General features: G+C 39.6%; 1 protein-coding gene across 9 annotated transcripts in view; it reads right to left on the minus strand.

Moving 5' to 3' along the window:
* Window positions 1–6,415: 6,415 nt before the first annotated feature.
* Window positions 6,416–19,574, minus strand: part of XPNPEP3 (X-prolyl aminopeptidase 3) — a 65,953-nt gene continuing 52,794 nt past the window's right edge. For 3 of the 9 annotated variants that reach the window (XM_046646395.1, XM_046646401.1, XM_046646402.1), the window contains 3 exons: window positions 13,028–13,208; window positions 11,583–11,703; window positions 6,416–10,078 (listed from right to left, as the gene is read on the minus strand). In XM_046646395.1, the coding sequence (XP_046502351.1) occupies window positions 9,912–10,078; window positions 11,583–11,703; window positions 13,028–13,208 (469 nt within the window). In that variant the 3' untranslated portion in view covers window positions 6,416–9,911. The remainder of the gene's footprint in view (window positions 10,079–11,582; window positions 11,704–13,027; window positions 13,209–19,574) is intronic. The other 6 variants (XR_006886156.1, XR_006886155.1, XM_046646400.1 and 3 more) reach the window with 6 other exon arrangements.

The raw sequence follows: 19,574 nt of genomic DNA on the forward strand, positions 1-19,574 counted from the left end.
TTGCCCAGCAGTATACATCTGCACCACCTCTCTCTTCTGCCAGCTGTTTGTAGAGAATACAAAACCACATTTATTACTAAAAAAGCAAATCTACAGAGTTCTATGCTGACCCTTTCTATGTTGTTTCCTTTTGCACCGAGATGTTTATTTATTAGGGATACATTTGGGTGTAAATTATTGCATTTTGTAGTTATGTTGTACTTATGTGTGTTATTGTGAGATTCTCCAGGCTGAGATTTATTATAGAGAGAAATGGACACTTCTTCATTATCTTGAACAAAGAGGGAGGACTTTCAGGCCCTCAGTCAACTGCATGTTCTCACCCTCCCTGTGGAGCTGTCTCCTGGGTGTGGACCTGGGGTTGCCCAAGGCGGCTCTTTCACTCTTCCCCTCTCTCCTCACCCTTCACCTAATTCACCCTGCTCTGGGGCGACACTTGGGCAGTCATCTTTGGGGCAATGCCAAGAATATCTGCATAATCTTCTCTCAAGGCCAGAATCAACATTTTAAAATTAAGAACGATCATGTCATTCAGAGAGTTTGGGGACAATTTTTATAAGTATTATATTGGATGGTAGCTGTCTAGGAACACAGCTAGGCTTTTTATATTAATTCTTATGAAAATAATTCCCCTTTTTGCTATAATGTGGAGGTTTCCTGGAATATAATCTCAACATAAAATGATATCATCCCATAAAAAATTTCAAAGTAAAAAACAATTGAATTGGGGATTGTTTGTTCTTTAGGATTACAGATGTCACGGATCCTCTCCATATACATTTTTAAACACACGTACATGAAGTCACTCATGTACTTATGAAGATGCGTTTTGGTTGTGTGTTAGTCTATCAGGGAGTGTTTTGGTTGTCTACAAATGACTTAGGTAAATATAGTCAAATTGGTTGCCCAGGACCTGAATCAGATCTAAGATGGATTCTAAACGGTCCCAGAACAAAGAGGCGGGAAGAAACTGGAGAAGGAACTCAACCAAGAACTTATTTCGTTTTCAGGATGACCTTTTGTAAGTTAACCTTTCCAAGGTGTGTTGCATCAATTAGCAACTTGCTGTAAAACAATAAAGCGGTGGAAAAGCTGTTAACTTTTAGAAGTTAAATTTCAGTTAGAATGGTATCAAACCTTGTTATTTTCTTCTATATCAGGAGATCTTCAGATTTATCTTCTGAGCTTGCATATTAATGAAAACACTCATGGATTTTCTTGGAAGAGGGTTCATACACTTTGTAACTTTATTATATATACACTCATAAAATCACAAAATCTGTTTGCCTTCAGCTGTATTCCTTGCCCTTTCCCTGAGCTGCTTCACGTCCAGGGGTGGGGGCAGGGCTGACCTAGAGGTCGATGTCAGCTGACTTTCAGCTCAGCCAGTGGGAAGCACTGGCGGGAGAGGAGAGGACGGCATGAACAGAGAGTCAGGGTAGTTCTCGCCCTTTCTTTGCATCAGGTGCTGCCCCTGGACGCGGCCCAGTCTGTGATCTCAGTCCCTGGCAGCCGGCAGGCCTCCTGTGGCCCAGGTTCAGCAGTAGACCTTGGCTCCCAGACTTGAGAAGCTCCACTTCGTTTTTTTGTCCTCCAGCCTGGGGTTGGTAGAAGCTTCCAGCTGTTGCTAATCTTTAGGATGCCTCACTGTCCCTTTTGGCTGTTCCTTCAGCTCCTGTGAAACCTTTCCTGATATTACATTTTCTGTTTTTTGTTTTGTAGCTTCTATTTTCCTGACTGGACTCCGACTGATACATACGTCCCCAAGACTTCAGAGGTTAAACATTAGGATAATGAATGCCTTTTGTCACCCTGGTTGGTTTCAGAGTTGTAGTTAATAGCTTAGAGAATCCATTGATTTACTCAAGAAATGTGACTACAAAGAGAGCAACAAAATAGTATGGAGTCTAGAGAGGTTGAGTGAAATTGAAGAATGCATCAATCTGTGGATTTCAGTAGGGGGAGGAAATAGTCTTTGAGGGAAAGGAGGAGCGTTATTGAGGGGGTAGAGTCATAGAGGAGATGGAGAGAGATTGGATCAAGGACAGAGGCAGAAGAGAGATGAGTGAGACAGGAGGAAACGGGCATATTGACCTCTAAGAGAGTGAAGGAGAGAGGTCACAATGAGTTGATATTTTCATTGAAAATGGGGGGTGGGGGGCGGTGTACAAATTTAGCTGAGTCTGAGAAGGTAAAGGTACTGAAATCTTGAAATGATTGGACATGGTTTGGAGTGGGCTGTGGGAAGCAGCATGCTGTTGTGAAAAGCACCCTGATCTTGGAGCTAGGAAACCTGTTTATAAACCCAACTGTGCTAACCAGCTGTGTGATCTAAGGCAAGTCACTATCTTTTTAGACTCATCTGTAAGGGGGTTGGACAAAGTCGCTAACATCCCTTTTACTTCTAAAGTTCTGATTCTATAAGAGTGCTAGCTTCTACCCACCAGTTCTGGTTCTGCCTAATACAGCAGCGTAACATGAAATGTTCTACATGATAGGTTTTCAGGTATTCGGAGCCAGCCGTCATGCTTCCCCTTACCTTTCTCTTCTCCACCCAAAATAGCCTCCACTCTTTCAACTACTTTTCATGACACTACTTCCTGGTAACTCTCACTTGGGTATGTATTTTAAAAAATAGGTACCCCAAAATACACATGACACTTCAAACATAGTCTGAATGTCACAGGGACCATAAGATGACAAACTCCTGTTATTCGGTGATACTGATTTAGCATTTTTCTTCTTACTTTAACTACTTAAATGCCGTCAACCTCAGTCTGCCTTTAGCTCTCCTCTTTCCTTTGCCCACATGCTAATATAGTTCTTTTTTTGAATTAAAATTTTTTACTGTGGTAAAACATACATAAAATTTAATATTTTAGCCATTTTTAAGTGTACAGTTCAGTGGCATTAAGTACATTCATATTATTGTGCAACTATCACCACCATCCATCTCCAGAACTCTATCATCTTCCTAAACTAAAACTCCGTGCCCGCTAGACAATGACTCTCTAATCCTCCTTCCCCTCCCCCCGGCTCCTGGTAACCTCTATTCTACTTTTTGTCTCTATGAATTTGACTATTGTAGGCACTTCATATAAGTGGAATCATACAATATTGGTCCTTTTGTATCTGACTTATTTCACTTAGCATGCTATCTTAAAGGTTCATCCACATTTTAGCACGTATCAGAATTTCATTCCCTTTTAAAGTTGAATAGTTTTCCTTTGTATATATCCATCACATTTTGTTTATTCATTCATTCGTTGATGAACATTTGGGTTGTTTCCATCTTTTGGCTATTGTGAATAGCGCTGCTGTGAACGTGGGTGTTCAAATATCTGTATGAGTTCCTACTTTCAATTCTTTTGGATATATCCTCAGAAGTGGAATTTCTGGATCATATGATAATTCTGTGTTTAATTTTTTGAGGAACTGCCCTACTGTCATCAATATTTTTGTCACGAGCAGACTCTTCAGGCTTCTGCAGGTGGACTCTGCCTGCTCTAGCTAGTTTATGCGATGAATGGCCAGTACAATTCATTATGCACAGTGATCCCTATTGTAAAGGAGAATCACTCAAGTATAATGTATAGTGCACTGCCCAGATTATAATCAGTGCAGGGATTGGCTATAGTTTATTAGCAATTTTAATCTATGTAACATGCAGAGGAGCATACCCAAACACTGAGCAATAAGATAGCAAATAACATTTTTTGAGATGACTATTCCTACAAACATTTTTGATAAACCATTGTAGGCTTCCCAGTCTCAAACTTCCTAGGAAAAGAAAGATGGCATTTAGTGTCTACTATCCAGGGGTTTAAAAACTGGTGGAAATCTGGATCAATATTTACATAGTGCCATGAATTTTTATGTTCGAAGTAAGCTCTGGTCAGTATAATTCTAGATTTTATGATCCTAAATTAAATACCCTAAATGTGCCTTGAAATTGGTGTGCTGGGAGATACTGATCCCCTCTGTCCTCAGGATGGCCAGATGGATGGACGTTGGGGCAGCCAGAGCCCCCTTACCTGTCACCTATCACCAGGAGCCCTGGACTCACTGAAACATGGCTAAGGAGGGGTGCTGTCCCCTGGTCATCTACTTCAGCAGCAGCTCTTGAGTTCACTGTAGCTCAGCAAAGACAAGGGAGCCATGGAGTTGCTGGAGCAGTTAGTTTCAGATATCCAAGGTGCTGCTGGCCATGAGTGTCATGGGGCTGAAGACTGGGCCGGGGCTCCTTGCAGGTGCAGCTCTAGGCAGCCTGGCTTTCTGCTTCACATACACTGGATACGTCTGATCTTTGTGGTCAAAGCTTTGTGCAGAGTGACTTCTAAAAATACAGTCAGTGAATTATATAGCATCATTATCTTGAGATATTTGATATAAATGATTTCAACTTGATTAGAAATCCACATTATAAGAAATTTCACATTAGTAGATGAAAGGAAGAGTATTGGGTTCTTTAAATTTCAATTGTAAATTATTGAGATTTAATTCACATGCCACAAAATTCCCTTTAAAAATATACAATTCAATATTATATTGAGTTGTGCAGCTACCACCAATTCCAGAACATTTTCATCACCTAAGAAAGAAACTCTGTACCTGCTAGTAGTCACTCTCCATTTCCCCTGCCCTCAGCCCCTTGCAACCAATAATCTACTTTCTGTCTCCGTGGATCTGCCTCTTCTGGACATTTTATATAAGTGAAATCATACACTGTGCCTTTCGTGTCTGGCTTCTTTCACTTGGCATGTTTTCAAGGTTCATCCACGTTGTGGCATGAATCAGTACTTCACTCCTTTTTATGGCTGAAATAATATTTCACTGTATAGATATACCACTTTTTGTTTATCCATTCATCAGTTCAAGCATAAATTTTTGAATGATCATAAAAATGGTTTAAAATTTTTTTTTATTAAGATTATGATAGTTTGCAACCTTGTGAAATTTCAGTTGTACATTATTGTTAGTCATGTTGTGGGTACACCACTTCACCCTTTGTGCCCTCCCCCCACCCCCCCCTTTCCCCTGGTAACCACCGATCAGTTTTCCTTGTCTATATGTTAACTTCCACCTATTGGTTTTAAATTTTTTGTCACCTCCTTGTGCAAACAAGTTTCTTGTAGACAGTGATTATGAAGAATCTGGACATTACCACTAAACAGTCTGGATCAGGAGTTGTATAGATGCTTCACGCTGATATCATAAAAGTCATGTTCCCAGAAGTAAGCTAAGTCTTTCATTGACATTTTAAAAATTATTTTTTTGGAAGTGTTATACAAATTAAAAAATTTCTATGAAACTGTATATATTATTTTTCTTTTCTTATCATAATTATATAAAGGATATGTAATGAATTTTTTTCCTTCAAGTCCCATGTACACATTCCTAGGTCCCCTCACATTTATTCCATTATGCCATACAAAAAATATCTTTATATGTGCCAGGATGTGAAAAACGTTGGAAAGCATGCCTTAGAGAGAGAGCCTCAGATTTTAAAAAGGATTCCCAATACGGAGAGATGGCTACACTTAGAATTGTTTATATGCCTCACAGAGAAAGTTCACATACTTACAATTTTACAAATCAATCCTACTTTCCCACAAAATTCATTCTTCATAAAATGCTCATGGCTATAGTTTAGTTTTGAGTGCTACAGGGGCTGTCTGGAGACCTAAGGTCAGTTTTATGGAGAGTCAACCTTTTTTCCCCCAGCTTTATTGAGGTATAATTGACAAAACTGTAAGATATTTAAAGTGTACACTGTAATGATTTGATATGAGAGTATGTCCCCCATCTAGTTAATTAACACATCCATCAACTCACATGTTTTTTTGATGAGAACATGTAAATTTTATTCTCTTAGCAAATTCCAATTACACAATACAGTGTTATCAACTATAGCCACCATGTTATATATTAGATCCTCAAGAGTCAATCTTTTTTTTTTTTTGGCTAGGAAAGATTTGCCCTGAGCTAACATCTGTTGCCAATCTTTTTTTTTCCCCTCCCCAAAGCCCCAGTACATGGTTGTATATCCTAATTGTAAGTCCTTCTAGTTCTTCTATGTGAACCACTGCCACAGCATGGCTACTGACAGACAGGTAGTGCGATTCCTCAACCAGGAAACGAACTCAGGCCACTGAAGCGGTGAGAGCACTAAACTTTAACCACTAGGCCATCATGGCTGGCTCTCAAGAGTCAATCTTTTAATGGCCTGGATCTCATCCGCTGGTTTTTCCCTCTATGACTGAAAAGACCATCTCAAGTTTGCTACATGATTTTGTGACAGCAGTTAATGAATACTTTGTAAAATAGAATATTTTGTAAGACAAAATGTTCTCACATTTAAAGCTGCAGACTCTAGATTCAAAATAACACATACACGCTATACACTTTTATATTGTTTTATAGTTTATTTTTAAAATGATAGTAACAAATGGTTTTCCCTTGTTGGGGAATGACATATCTATTTTCTGTGCATGGAGCCTTAAAAAGTAACAGCGTTTTGTCCAAAGTGAACTTCTGTAATTGCACAAAAGTCACACAAAGCTTCAAGAAATGCTAACAAAGACTGCAGTTCTCTCAGATCTTTCCGAAGCACACCCCAAGAGGCCTTGATTTTGGTGAGGACCCCTGATCCGAATAATACTCATGCTTACCCCAGGTTCCTCGGTGACACACAGGCAGGGTAAGAAGAGCAGCCAGGAGGGCCCACGTGCTTTGTGACAGTGAAATTCTGCTCTAATGTTAGGGTTTAATGATGTGTTCACCTTCTCCCTATACCAGAAGCATTAAACACTTCAGCTTGAAGTATATTTGCCCAGGCTTAAAAATTAACCCTATCAGCTTAAGTTTTAGACTATAGATCCTACCTCAGGAAACTAAAATTTAAAATTAACCCTACCATACAAACCTCTTCCAAGCAGGGCCCTTCATGCTGCCACTGTCCTGAGCCCTCACTTGGTCTCTGACATGCAGACATAAGTTACATTATCATCTATCACATGCCAATTGAGGGATGGCAGATAGGGTCTACCTCAAATCCCAACTCTGTTTCATTGGTAGCAGTTATCGGAAACAGTGTGTTACAAAGGACTCCGAGGTCATAGCCAGACTGGTGGGACAGTCACTATGCTTTACTCATGATCTCTGACGTGGGCACAGGAGAGGGAGGCAGCCCTCATGCTTCAGATTTGGAATCTTTCTATTATTAAAAAAGCTAAAGAGAGTATTGGTTATGTATGTTTGGAAAAATCACCAAGCTCAACATTTTCTATTTTGATGAGTTACAATGTCTTTATCTGTGGATTTAATTTGTTTTATGGAGCTTAATCTCAGTGAAGATATGATGTCTATGGTAGGAATTTTCCCTGTCTGACCTTATAAAAATTTGCAACAAAATAACAATATTTTGAAAGAAGATACACACAGAGAACTTTAAGCCACCATCAGGAGTACCTTCCTAGCTTGGATGTTATGAGTATGAGAAGAGAAGAGCTTTTACTCCAGTATTTCTACTGCTGTGTTTCAAATAAAAATCACAGTCACAGTTTCCTGATTATGGGGAAAAACAGTGATTCCTGAAATAAACACATAAAAGCATGAAATAAACACATAAAAAGCATTTAGATAGTATCGTTAATGATTCAACCATCTCTCTCCAACTCAGGGAGAAAAATTCCAGTGTAACATTTAAAGGGTTTTTCCTTAAATTAAGGTTTTCATTAGAAGAGCCTGTAAACATATGAAGTATTTATTTTACTTAGACATGGAGGGAAAAGTGGGACATGTCTGTGCAATGGCTAAGAATGACTGAGATTCCTGCACTGTACACAATTATCTGCTCAACAAATCCTGAAAATTTCAGACAGCCCCTAAAATGTTGCTCTGAGATGTTCACCATGTCATCTCTTGATGGTTCTATAGTCTGATTCAAATGCCTACCTGCTGTGGTTAATCAGGGACTCAAAGGACCAGATACTTGGGTCAGGAACTGAAAATCACCAGAAGAATTCCACCACAGCCTTAGATTCCAAGTACTACTTACAGCATCTGCAGAACTTGACTGGAATCTAACCAGAAGAAATCTGTTTCATGTTCAAGTATGCTACGATACATAAAAGCCACCTAGGCTTTTAGCTAGAAAGTTGAAAACCACAGAAAATGATTTGCAGGAAGAAAAGGAAATTCCTTATTTCAGGATTGTAAATGAACAAAGGAAACTCAATCCAAGGAAAGGGTGGTTGGGGCCACAGAGACCAGGGAGTGAGAAGCCAGCTGTGGATTTATTTTCAGCCCCCTTCTCTTAGAAAGTAGCACAGGACTGAGAATTTAGAGGGAGGAGGCGAGGGCAGGCACGGGGATGATGACTCCAGCTGTGCAGCCATCCATTCCCACAGCTGCTTAGAGAAGGTCAGCGAAGCCAAGCATTCGTGGGTGAGCACTGTCAGGACATAACTTGTATCACTTTGGTTTACAACACTGTCTTTGTCTCCTGATGAAGTCACTGCCTGCCTGCTTTGGGCTCTGTACCTTGGGTTTTCCTGAGAAGATGGGCAAAGCTCTAGCACTAGAGGGAGTATTAATCCCCTAGCCTGTGCTTCCCTATTACAAAAATTTTCTTAAAAACCCTCAAATTCATGCTTTAACAATCAGCATGTTTTATACATCTGGGGCTCATCATAGCCAGGTTTAAAGGAGGTGAACACACTAATTCTTAAAGCTTCCCTCTATGACAGAAGCTTCTGAATAAACCGTCTGCAACAATCTAGCCCCATTCACTCTGCAAACTGAGTTGCTGTAGAACTGCATCCAACGCTGGGTTGAGGGAAATAGGACTCTTTACCACCGCCCTTGCAGTGCGAAGGTCAGAGAAAGAAAAGGATCACAGGACGTGTACAGGTACTTGGTGCATTCCAGAGTTTGTTTTATCAGCACCTAGAGGAAATCACACAAGGATAAGAGGGGTGTCTCTCTGAATACTGTGTACCATTCCTCTGACTTTAACGGGTTAAGTAGAGGATCTGCCCTTGGCCAGCGCAGCACCTTCAAGGGTGTGTTATGAGGGTTAGTGCATTAAGAATCTATAAAGCAAGCATGGATGTCTGGGAAAGGATCGTCTTTAAACTGAGAACAGACAGATGGAGGTCTGGATCTGTAGCAGACATATATATACTTTTCTTTCTCTTCCATTTCCTTCCTTATCAAGAATCTAAATACTTTCTAGGGCCCAGGGAATCAAATAGCCAGAAAGGCTCAAAATTTTTTGTTCAATAGTTAGTGTTGCTGGGATCTGGACTGTGGCTGAATGGTGGGACTGCAGGGCACCAGTGCCCATGAGGGATCATGTGGCTCCAATAGATACGCAGGCTCTGGAATAGGTAGGTAGGAGTTACGGAAGGTATATATTGGCCACCAACAATCACTCACGGGTGACTTTTAGTGTAGGCAGAGCCCTTGGTGATTAGCTCAAAATATAAGCATCACACAAACATCTTCTGATATCAGGTGGATCTCAGCAAAAGTGTAGAAAGGGAAAGACCTGCAGAGAAGGAGAGAATTTCCTGTACGTTTAAATCTGCTACCTGGAATGCATGGACATATGTAACCAAGAACTTTCTTTACGTTTAAAAATTAAACTTGCGTGGGTCATTAATTCTACAGAATTAATGATACTAAAGTTGCAATAACATACAGTTCAAAAATTCAATTTTTCAGATGTCTAGCTACTTAAAACAAAAAAATACCAAATACACAATTACATACATTCATACAGCCGTCTCACTCCTAAGTGGAACGTGAGTATAAATGCACACACAGAGACACTCAGAAAGCACATGTGCACAGACACCAACACACACCCCTCTGAAACCTGAGATGCACGTGGGCTGCCATGAGGGTCAAGAAGCCCTGCTGCATATCTGCTCAATGTCGTTCATCTCTTTGGGACAATCTGCAGAAAGGATGAGAGGTGAGTCCTGAGTCACCACTACATCATCCTCAATTCGCACACCAAGACCACGAAACTTCTCTGGAGCATCTCTGTCATCCTCCGGAATATAAATGCCTGAGAAGTAGAAAAAAGAATGTGCTGCTCATAAATGGCAGGAACTGGATGATTTGGGGCAAGTAAGTTAATGTCTCTGTTTCAAATCATCTGTAAAATTGGGATCTTAAAGAGTTTGGGAGATTAAATGAGATAATACATATAAAAGTGTCTGGGACATAATGGTCAATAAAGGTTGGCTATCATTACTAGAACGATTATTATATTTTGTATATTAGACTACAGGCTCCATACAACTGCAAGAGTGTTGATCATGATTCTGTTATATTTTAGTGGCTCAAGCAGATCACTAAAGTTACTTAGCTTATGAGCATATCAGTATATGCTTGGAACCAGCAGATAATATAAATGCATTCTTTCTCTGCCTAATAGGCCCCTGGAAAAAGGGAACTTTCCTAAAATAAAGACATAGGTATTTTAAAATGTACTAATAAAACCCCACTTACTTAGAGATTATTAGCCAGAACAACCAGAAGTTGAGGAAATACTCCAATAAGCCCTCTCAAACAAGTCATAAATGTAATTGCTACACATGATGTAAAGTAAGAGAGAAACAGGATGACTTTAATGAACATTTGGAAAATTCTAAGACCCCTTAGGTACCCTTTCTAATCATGACGTCAGACAGACAACAGGTCTTTTCATATTAAAGAAACCGTGAACTTCCTCTGCTACACTCACAGATGCGCTGTGGGATGAAAAGAAAGGGATCAGCAAAGGAAAACGGAGTCGAAGCCCCCATGCACCAACTAGATGGGACTAAATAGCACACAAGGCCACAGAGAGCAACATATGACTAGGTTCAAAAGGTGCCATGAAAGATGTGCCCCAGCCATAATTTAGAGATGGAAACACCTGAAATATAAGATTGAGATCCAGTTTCAGGATAAAAACAGTATCAGTGTTTAAAAATTGACTCTTGGAATATCAGTCTTCACATTCCTCTGTGGCCACCACTTCTCTGCTGAATTCTGCCCAATGCCAGCATCATTCCAGTCAGGGGGCCAATAGATTGCCAGCTTTCTCTGAAGCTGAGGAGAAAGATTTTAATACTAACAAGCAGGATAATGCAGGCACTTCAATGCAGTTTGCAGAGGAGTTGCAACTGAGAACACGGCAAGTCTGAGGGTCTTTCTGCAGGAAAGCACTGGGGGCTGCCGGAAGCATGAGCAGCCACCACTACTACATGGGAGACTAGTATAATTTGGCCCTGGCAAAGGCAGGGTTAAAAAAGATTTATTTCTTAATATCTACTTATAGAAAGTAGTCCCCATCTGTTGTTTATTGGAGAAGTCAAATTAAACAAATTGTGTGATGTTAAATAAGAAAGCTCAAGAAAAATCTAAAATAAAGTTCCCTTCTACACTGGAAAGATTCATTTTCCTGTCTCTACTAATTTAATTATAATGGTTCAGGTAAAAATAAACCATGTTTATTTTACTGTTCTATCTGACACGACTACTACATGTCCCAAGGAGTCAGAGGCTGCTCGCACCTCCCTTACCTGGCTCCACTGTGATCACCATCCCAGGCTGAAGAGGGAGGGAACGGGGCATGTCTGGAGTGTCGTGGACATCCATCCCAAGGTAATGGCCAACATGATGAGGGCAGTATTTTCGAGCAGCCTGGAAAAGATAGTTACCACAGTGTTATTGGAGCAATGACCCCTTAAGGGGAAAGTTGGGCATGTATTAATTAGTGAGATATGTGTTAATGCCTCCCCAAGGTTCTGCCACTTATGTTTAACCTATCCTTGGGCTAATGCTTAAGAGGCCTGATAAACTACCACCTCTTGTATGCAATTCTGCCAATGGCATTCCAACTAATCCACATTTGCATTCCCAGTATTTAATATACTACACACATGCTGACTTGGGTAACCCCAGTAATGACTATGGAAAATGAAAATCGTTTTTCTTGGGGGAGGGAGGATGATTATGTCAGAACAGTTCTCTTTTCAATGTTCACACATCCCTCAGGAAGCCTACTCTGGAGACCCTAAGTATCTCACAGCAACTTGTAGAGTAGACATGAAACACCAAATAACACAGTAATTATTAGGCATTTACCAGCTTGGATAGTTCTACCTGTTAACTAAAGGTTTGTTGGCCAGAGCAGGAGGAATTTATAGCTTCTGTCCTACCGATAAAAGAAACTCTGGCAGCCTAAACTTGGAGATGGCAGATGCCTTAATGGTCTGTTTGGCTTGACCACCCGATGTCTTAATTTAAAGCTGAGGTTTCAGGTTTTACTGAACACCATCACATTTTGGATGCAGATGAAACTCACTGAAGGCGTGGCCCTTAAGAATACTGTTAAGGTCTCAAGATCAGTGAAGCAACAAACACCCTCCCCTTCGACCTCTACCTCTTCAAAATCACAAAAGAACTAAGAGGGGGCCTGCCTGGTGGCACAGTGGTTAAGTGCGCACGTTCTGCTTCTTGGTGGCCCGGGGTTTGCCAGTTCGAATCCTGGTTGCAGACATGGCACCACTCGGCACACCATGCTGTGGTAGGCATCCCACATATAAAGTAGAGGAGGATGGGCACAGATGTTAGCTCAGGGCCAGGCTTCCTCAGCTGAAAAAAAAAAGAGGAGGACTGGCAGTAGTTAGCTCAGGGCTAATCTTCCTCAAAAAAAAAAAAAAAGAACTAAGAGTTAATCTCTCCTCCTTTTTGTGTCCTTTGCCATCCTGTCCGCACCAGTCTTCATTTTATGTTTTCTGACTATTGAGCTAGTTATACAGTATGCAATGAACCAGAATGTGCTGCCATCTTCTGGGAGAAATAAGTACTGACTCCTTTTGTTTTAATCCATGTTCAACCCAAGGCCCTCTTACAGTGGAAGAATCACAAAGACCATTTCTAAATCTAATTAGCTTTATATAGGATAAGAACTGAGCAGCATGTCAGGTGTTCTTGAGAACTGGCATCAAAAGAAGTGAAGTACCTTGAAGGCATTATTTTCCTTAATGTTCCTCATGATCCCCAATTCTTTAAGCTTCTGTCCTATCAGTGTCAGCATCATGGTGTAGATGTTCTCCAAGCTTGTGCCAGGGGAGCAGAGGGTCAGACAACCTCTCTGGATCTCTAGAACAGCTTCATAGAGTTCTGCCTGAGGGGCCGTGAACCTGTGTACAGGAAAACCAGAGAATCTGAATTTGGAACTATCTGATATTGCGAGTTTGCTTCTAAATTTGATTAGAAAGACTCCGAGGTGATGATGGGGCATTGCTGATATTTAACCCATACCAATGTATCATTACTGACAGAACCTTAATCATGTTCTAGATGCTTCACAGCAAGAGCAATACTCCTTCAAGCTGGGGCAGCAACAGCCTCTCCTTCAAATGGTCAGCAGATACCCCTGAGGTGAGGCTAGAAGACCCGCCCAGCCATGAATGCACATGAATGGAGGGCCATACCAGGCTCACCCTTGAGCCTTTCCATTTTTTTTACCATTAAAAAAAAAAGGCAAAGCCATTTTCTTACAGGCAAAGCAGACGCCATGGGATAAACTAGAGAATACTTTGGCTACTAGTAATTTACTAGTTTCTATGTGTCCTTAGAAGAATAATTTCTTTAGCAATGATGGGGAAAAGTTAAGCTGGGGTCATACACGATATGTATTTTCTTACACCATTGATGGGAGCATAAATTAGTACAGACAATTAAATCACACGCCTTAAAGATAGTCATAAACTTTGATCTCGTAATTCTGCTCTAAGAATCCACCGTAAGAAAATAATTGAAACTCAAAAAAAAGCTAAATGTACAAAAATATACACTGTGATTTTTTTTTATTGAGTTATTGATAGGTTACAATCTTGTGAAATTTCAGTTGTACATTAATGTTTGTCAGTCATGTTGTAGGTGCCCCACTTCACCCTTTGTGCCCACCCCCCACCCCACCTTTCCCCTGGTATCCACTAAACTGTTCTTAGTCCATAATTTTAAATTCCTCATATGAGTGGAGTCATACACAGATTATCCTTCTCTCGCTGGCTTATTTCACTTAACATAATTCTCTCAAGGTCCATCCATGTTATTGCAAATGGAATGATTTTGTTCTGTTTTGCAGCTGAGTAGTATTCCATTGTATATATGTACCACATCTTCTTTACCCATTCGTCTGTTGCTGGACACTTAGGTTGCTTCCACATCTTGGCTATTGTAAACAGTGCTGCAATAAACATTGGGGTGCATAGGACTTTTGGGATTGCTGACTTCAAGATCTTTGGATAAATACCCAGTAGTGGGATGGCTGGATCGTATGGTAGTTCTATTTTCAATTTTTTGAGGAATCTCCATATTGTTTTCCATAGTGGCTGCACCAGTTTGCATTCCCACCAGCAGTGTATGAGGGTTCCTTTTTCTCCGCAACCTCTCCAACATTTGTTGCTATTAGTTTTAGATATTTCTGTCATTCTAACGGGTGTAAGGTGATATCTTAGTGTAGTTTTGATTTGCATTTCCCTGATGATCAGCGATGATGAGCATCTTTTCATGTGCCTATTGGCCATCAGTATATCTTCTTTGGAGAAATGTCTGTTCATGTCTCCAGCCCATTTTTTGATTGGGTTGTTTGATGTTTTGTTGTTGAGTTGCGAGAGTTCTTTATATATTATGGATATTAAGCTTTTGTCAGATATATGACTTGAAAATATTTTTTCCCAGTTAGTGGGTTGTTTTTTTATTTCAATCCTGTTTTCATTTGCCTTGAAGAAGCTCTTTAATCTGATGAAGACCCATTTGTTTATTCTTTCTATTGTTTCCCTTCTCTGAGAAGGCATGGTGTCCGAAAAGATCCTTTTAATACTGATGTCAAAGAGTGTACTGCCTACGTTTTCTTCCAGAAGCCTTATGGTTTCAGGTCTCACCTTTAGGTCTTTGATCCATTTTGAGTTTATTTTGGTGAATGGTGAAAAAGAATGGTCAATTTTCATTCTTTTACATGTGGCTTTCCAGTATTCCCAGCACCATTTGTTGAAAAGACTTTCTTTTCTCCATTGTATGCCCTCAGCTCCTTTGTCAAAGATAAGCTGTCCATAGATGTGTGGTTTTATTTCCGGGCTTTCAATTCTGTTCCATTGATCTGTGCACCTGTTTTTGTACCAGTACCATGCTGTTTTGATTACTCTAGCTTTGTAGTATGTTTTGAAGTCAGGGATTGTGATGCCTCCCGTTTTGTTCTTTTTTCTCAGGATTGCTTTAGAAATTCAGGGTCTTTTGTTGCCCCATGTGAATTTTAGGATTCTTTGTTCTAATTCTGTAAAGAATGTCATTGGGATTCTGATTGGGATGGCGTTGAATCTGTAGATTGCTTTAGGTAGAACGGACATTTTAACTATGTTTATTCTTCCAATCCATGTACATGGAATGTCTTTCCATCTCCTTATGTTGTCATCCAATTCTCTCAGAAAGGCCTTGTAATTTTCATTATATAGGTCCTTCACTTCCTTAGTTAAATTTACCCCAAGGTATTTTATTGTTTTTGTTGCAATTGTGAATGGTATTGTATTCTTGAGTTCTTTTCCTGTTGGTTCATTACTGGAGTATAGAAATGCTACTGATTTATGCAAATTGATTTTATACCCTGCAACTTTGCTGTAGTTGTTGATTACTTCTAACAGTTTTCCAATGGATTCTTTGGGGTTTTCTATATATATATCATGTCGTCTGCAAACAGCAAGAGTTTCACTTCTTCCCTCCCTATTTGGATTCCTTTTATTCCTTTTTCTTGCCTGATTGCTCTGGCCAGGACCTCCAGTACTATGTTAAATAAGAGTGGTGATAGAGGGCATCCTTGTCTCGTTCCTGTTTTCAGGGGGATGGCGTTCAGTTTTGCCCATTGAGTATGATGTTGGCTATGGGTTTGTCGTATATGGCCTTTATTATGTTGAGGTAGTTTCCTTCTATGCCCATTTTGTTCAGAGTTTTTATCATAAATGGCTGTTGGATCTTGTCAAATGCCTTCTCTGCATCTATTGAGATGCTCATGTGGTTTTTATTCCTCAGTTTGTTGATGTGGTGTATCACGTTGATTGATTTGCGGATGTTGAACCATCCCTGTGTCCCTGGTATGAATCCCACCTGATCCTGATGTATGATTCTTTTGATGAATTGCTGAATTCTGGTTGCCAAAATTTTGTTTAGAATTTTTGCATCTATGTTCATCAGTGATATTGGCCTGTAGTTCTCTTTTTTCGTGGTGTCCTTGTCAGGTTTTGGTATCAGTATGATGTTGGCCTCACAGAATGTGTTAGGAAGTGTTCCATCTTCCCTAATTTTTTGGAATAGCTTGAAAAGGACAGGTATTAAATCCTCTCTGAAAGTTTGGTAGAATTCCCCAGGAAAGCCATCTGGTCCTGGGGTTTTATTCTTTGGGATGTTTTTGATTGCTGTTTCAATCTCTTTCCTTGTGATTGGTCTGTTCAAATTGTCTGCCTCTTCTTGAGTGAGCTTTGGGAGATTGTAGGAGTCCAAGAATTTATCCATTTCCTCTAGGTTATCCATTCTGTTGGCATATAGTTTTTTGTAGTATTCTCTTATAATCTGTTGTATTTCTGCAGAGTCTGTTGTTATTTCTCCTCGCTCATTTCTGATTTTGTTTATTTGAGCTTTCTCCCTTTTTTTCTTTGTAAGTCTGGCTCGTGGTTTGTCAATTTTATTTATCTTCTCAAAAAAACAGCTCTTTGTCTCATTGATCCTTTCTACTGCCTTTTTCGTTTCAATAGTATTTATTTCTGCTCTGATTTTTATTATTTCTCTCCTTCTGCTGACTTTGGGCTTCATTTGTTCTTTTTTCTCTAGTTCAGTTAGGTGTGCTTTAAGGTTGCTTATTTGGGATTTTTCTTGTTTGTTAAGATGTGCCTGTATTGCGATGAATTTTCCTCTTAATACAGCTTTTGCTGTATCCCATATGAGTTGGTATGGCATGCTATCATTTTCATTTGTTTCCAGGTATTTTTTAATTTCTTCTTTAATTTCTTCAATGATCCATTGCTTGTTCAGTAGTGTGCTGTTTAGTCTCCACATCTTTGTGCCTTTCTCAGTTTTTTTCTTGTAATTAATTTCTAGCCTTATAGCACTATGATCTGAGAAGATGCTTGTTATTATTTCAACTTTTTTAAATTTGTAGAGGCTTGCCTTGTTTCCCAACATATGGTCTATCCTAGAGAATGTTCCATGTGCGCTTGAGAAGAATGTGTCTTCAGCTCTTTCAGGGTGAAGTGATCTATATATGTCTATTAAGTCCAATTGTTTTAGTTTTTCATTTAGCTCCATTATTTCCTTGTTGATTTTCTGTCTGGATGATCTGTCCATTGATGTGAGTGGGTACACTGTGATTTTTTAATAATTAAAATAGATACAATCTAAATCCCCAAATAAGAATGGTTCAATATAACAACATAATGCTACAATGAACACCTACATACCCATCTCCCAGGTTCAGCCACTATCAACATTGTTATGTTTGTATCATCTATGAGTGTTCCTATATTCCACCCCACCACAAAATTACTAAATATTTTTAAGTTCTTTTTTTAATATAAATCTTACATACATGGAAACGCACAAATTTGAGCTGTACAATTTTGACAAATGGATGTACCGATACTGATGAAGTTGGGGACCCTGAACCCCTAAATTCTGCTCAGTGTTCTTTGCCAATAGAAGCAGCCCTTCCACCCTTGTCTGAGCTAAACCCTGTTTTGACTGAGAACCTAGAGGTACCTGCCCTGAGGTAGATGCCTTGGTAGTTGCTTCTAGACTGATAACTAGACTACTCCTAGCAGGTCCTGAAAGGTTAGGTACAAAGTGTGACCCACGAGGAGGTGCACTACAATCCCAAAAGGACTGAATGATTCTTCCTATTTATATAGACAAAAATCTAGGAAGGTGTGTGGGAATGAATATTAACATGTGGGATAATGGTAGAAGGAACATAAAGTTGGATCAGGCCAAATTTATTGATATGGGTCCACTGAGCAGAGATCCTGGATTCAGTGTTATAGCTTGAGGGGCCAGAAAGGCTCTAACAGTCTATTTGGTTGGTTGGCTGAAACACAGAACAAAAAGTAGCCTACACTGAAAGAATTCAAATGTCAGAACTGCCTTGCTACACTGGAGAAGGAATTCTGCCTCAAGACTGCAACACCAACTTTTGCTTGTTTCTAGCCTGCTTGCCTGCTCCACAAAATTCAGACATGCCAGCCCCCACAATTTTGTGAGCCGGCTCCTTAAAGTCAATCAATCAATATCAATCAACCTACCTACATATATATATATATATATATACACACACACACACACACATAATATATCCTATTGGTCGTGTTTCTCTAGGAAATTCTTTTTTTTTTTTTTTGGTAAGGAAGATTGTTGCTGAGCTAACATCTGTGCCAATCTTCCTCTATTTTGTATGTGGGATGCTGCCATAGTACAGCTTGATAAGCAGTGTGTAGGTCCATGCCCGGGATGTGAACCTGCGAACCCTGGGCCACTGAAGCAGAGCACAAGAACTTAACGTCTACATCACGGGGCCAGCCCCTCTAGAGAATTCTGACTGATCCACATCCATATTCCTATGATGTAGAACACTGTCATCCCTCTAAAAGTTCCTTATATCTATTTCTAACCAATACTCCCACATTCAGAGGCAAATGCTGTTCTATTTTCACCTTAGTGTCGCCTATTCTAGGGCATCACATAAACGGAATCATACAGTATGTACTCTTTGGTGTTCAGCTTCCTTCATTGAACATAATGTCCATGGTGCTATTTTGGTCAGTAATTTGTTCCTTTTTATTGCTGATTGGTATTTCATTGTATGAACAGACCATAATTTGTGTATTCATTCTCCTGCTGATAGACATTTAGGTTGTTGCCAGTTTTTGACTATTGTGAATAAAGCTGTAATGAACATAGTCTTTTTGTGGACATATGTTTTCATTTCTCTTAATACCTAGAAGTGAACTTGTTAGGTCAAAGGACCAGTGTTTACTTAACTTTATAAGAAACTGCCAAGTTTTTTCCCAAAGTGATCGTGGCATTTTCTATTACTAAGAGCAATGTATGAGAATTCCAGTTGCACTGCATCTTTGTCAACACTTGGTATGGTTGATCTCTTTTAGCCATTCTAGTGGATGTGTAGTGGTTTAATTTGGATTTCCTCAATGACTAACAATGATGAATAAACATAGTTCTTCCTAATTTTATCTTACTATCCTTTGGTATCTGTAGAATTTATCCCCTCTTTCATTCCTGATTATGATAATTTGTGTTTTGTCTCCTTTTCTCTTGCTAGGGAGTTTATTGATTTGATTAATTTATTTAGGGAACAACCTTTTGTTGTTGAGTGTTTCTCTACTGTGTCTTTTTTTCTATTTCATTGATATTTTGGTCTTATCTTCCTTCCTTCCTTTCTCATATCTACTCTGGGTTTAATTTGCTCATCTTTTTAATAGCTTCTTAAGGTGGAAAGCTTACATTAT

Source organism: Equus quagga, chromosome 19, assembly GCF_021613505.1.
Source record: "Equus quagga isolate Etosha38 chromosome 19, UCLA_HA_Equagga_1.0, whole genome shotgun sequence".
Taxonomy (NCBI): Eukaryota; Metazoa; Chordata; class Mammalia; order Perissodactyla; family Equidae; genus Equus; species Equus quagga.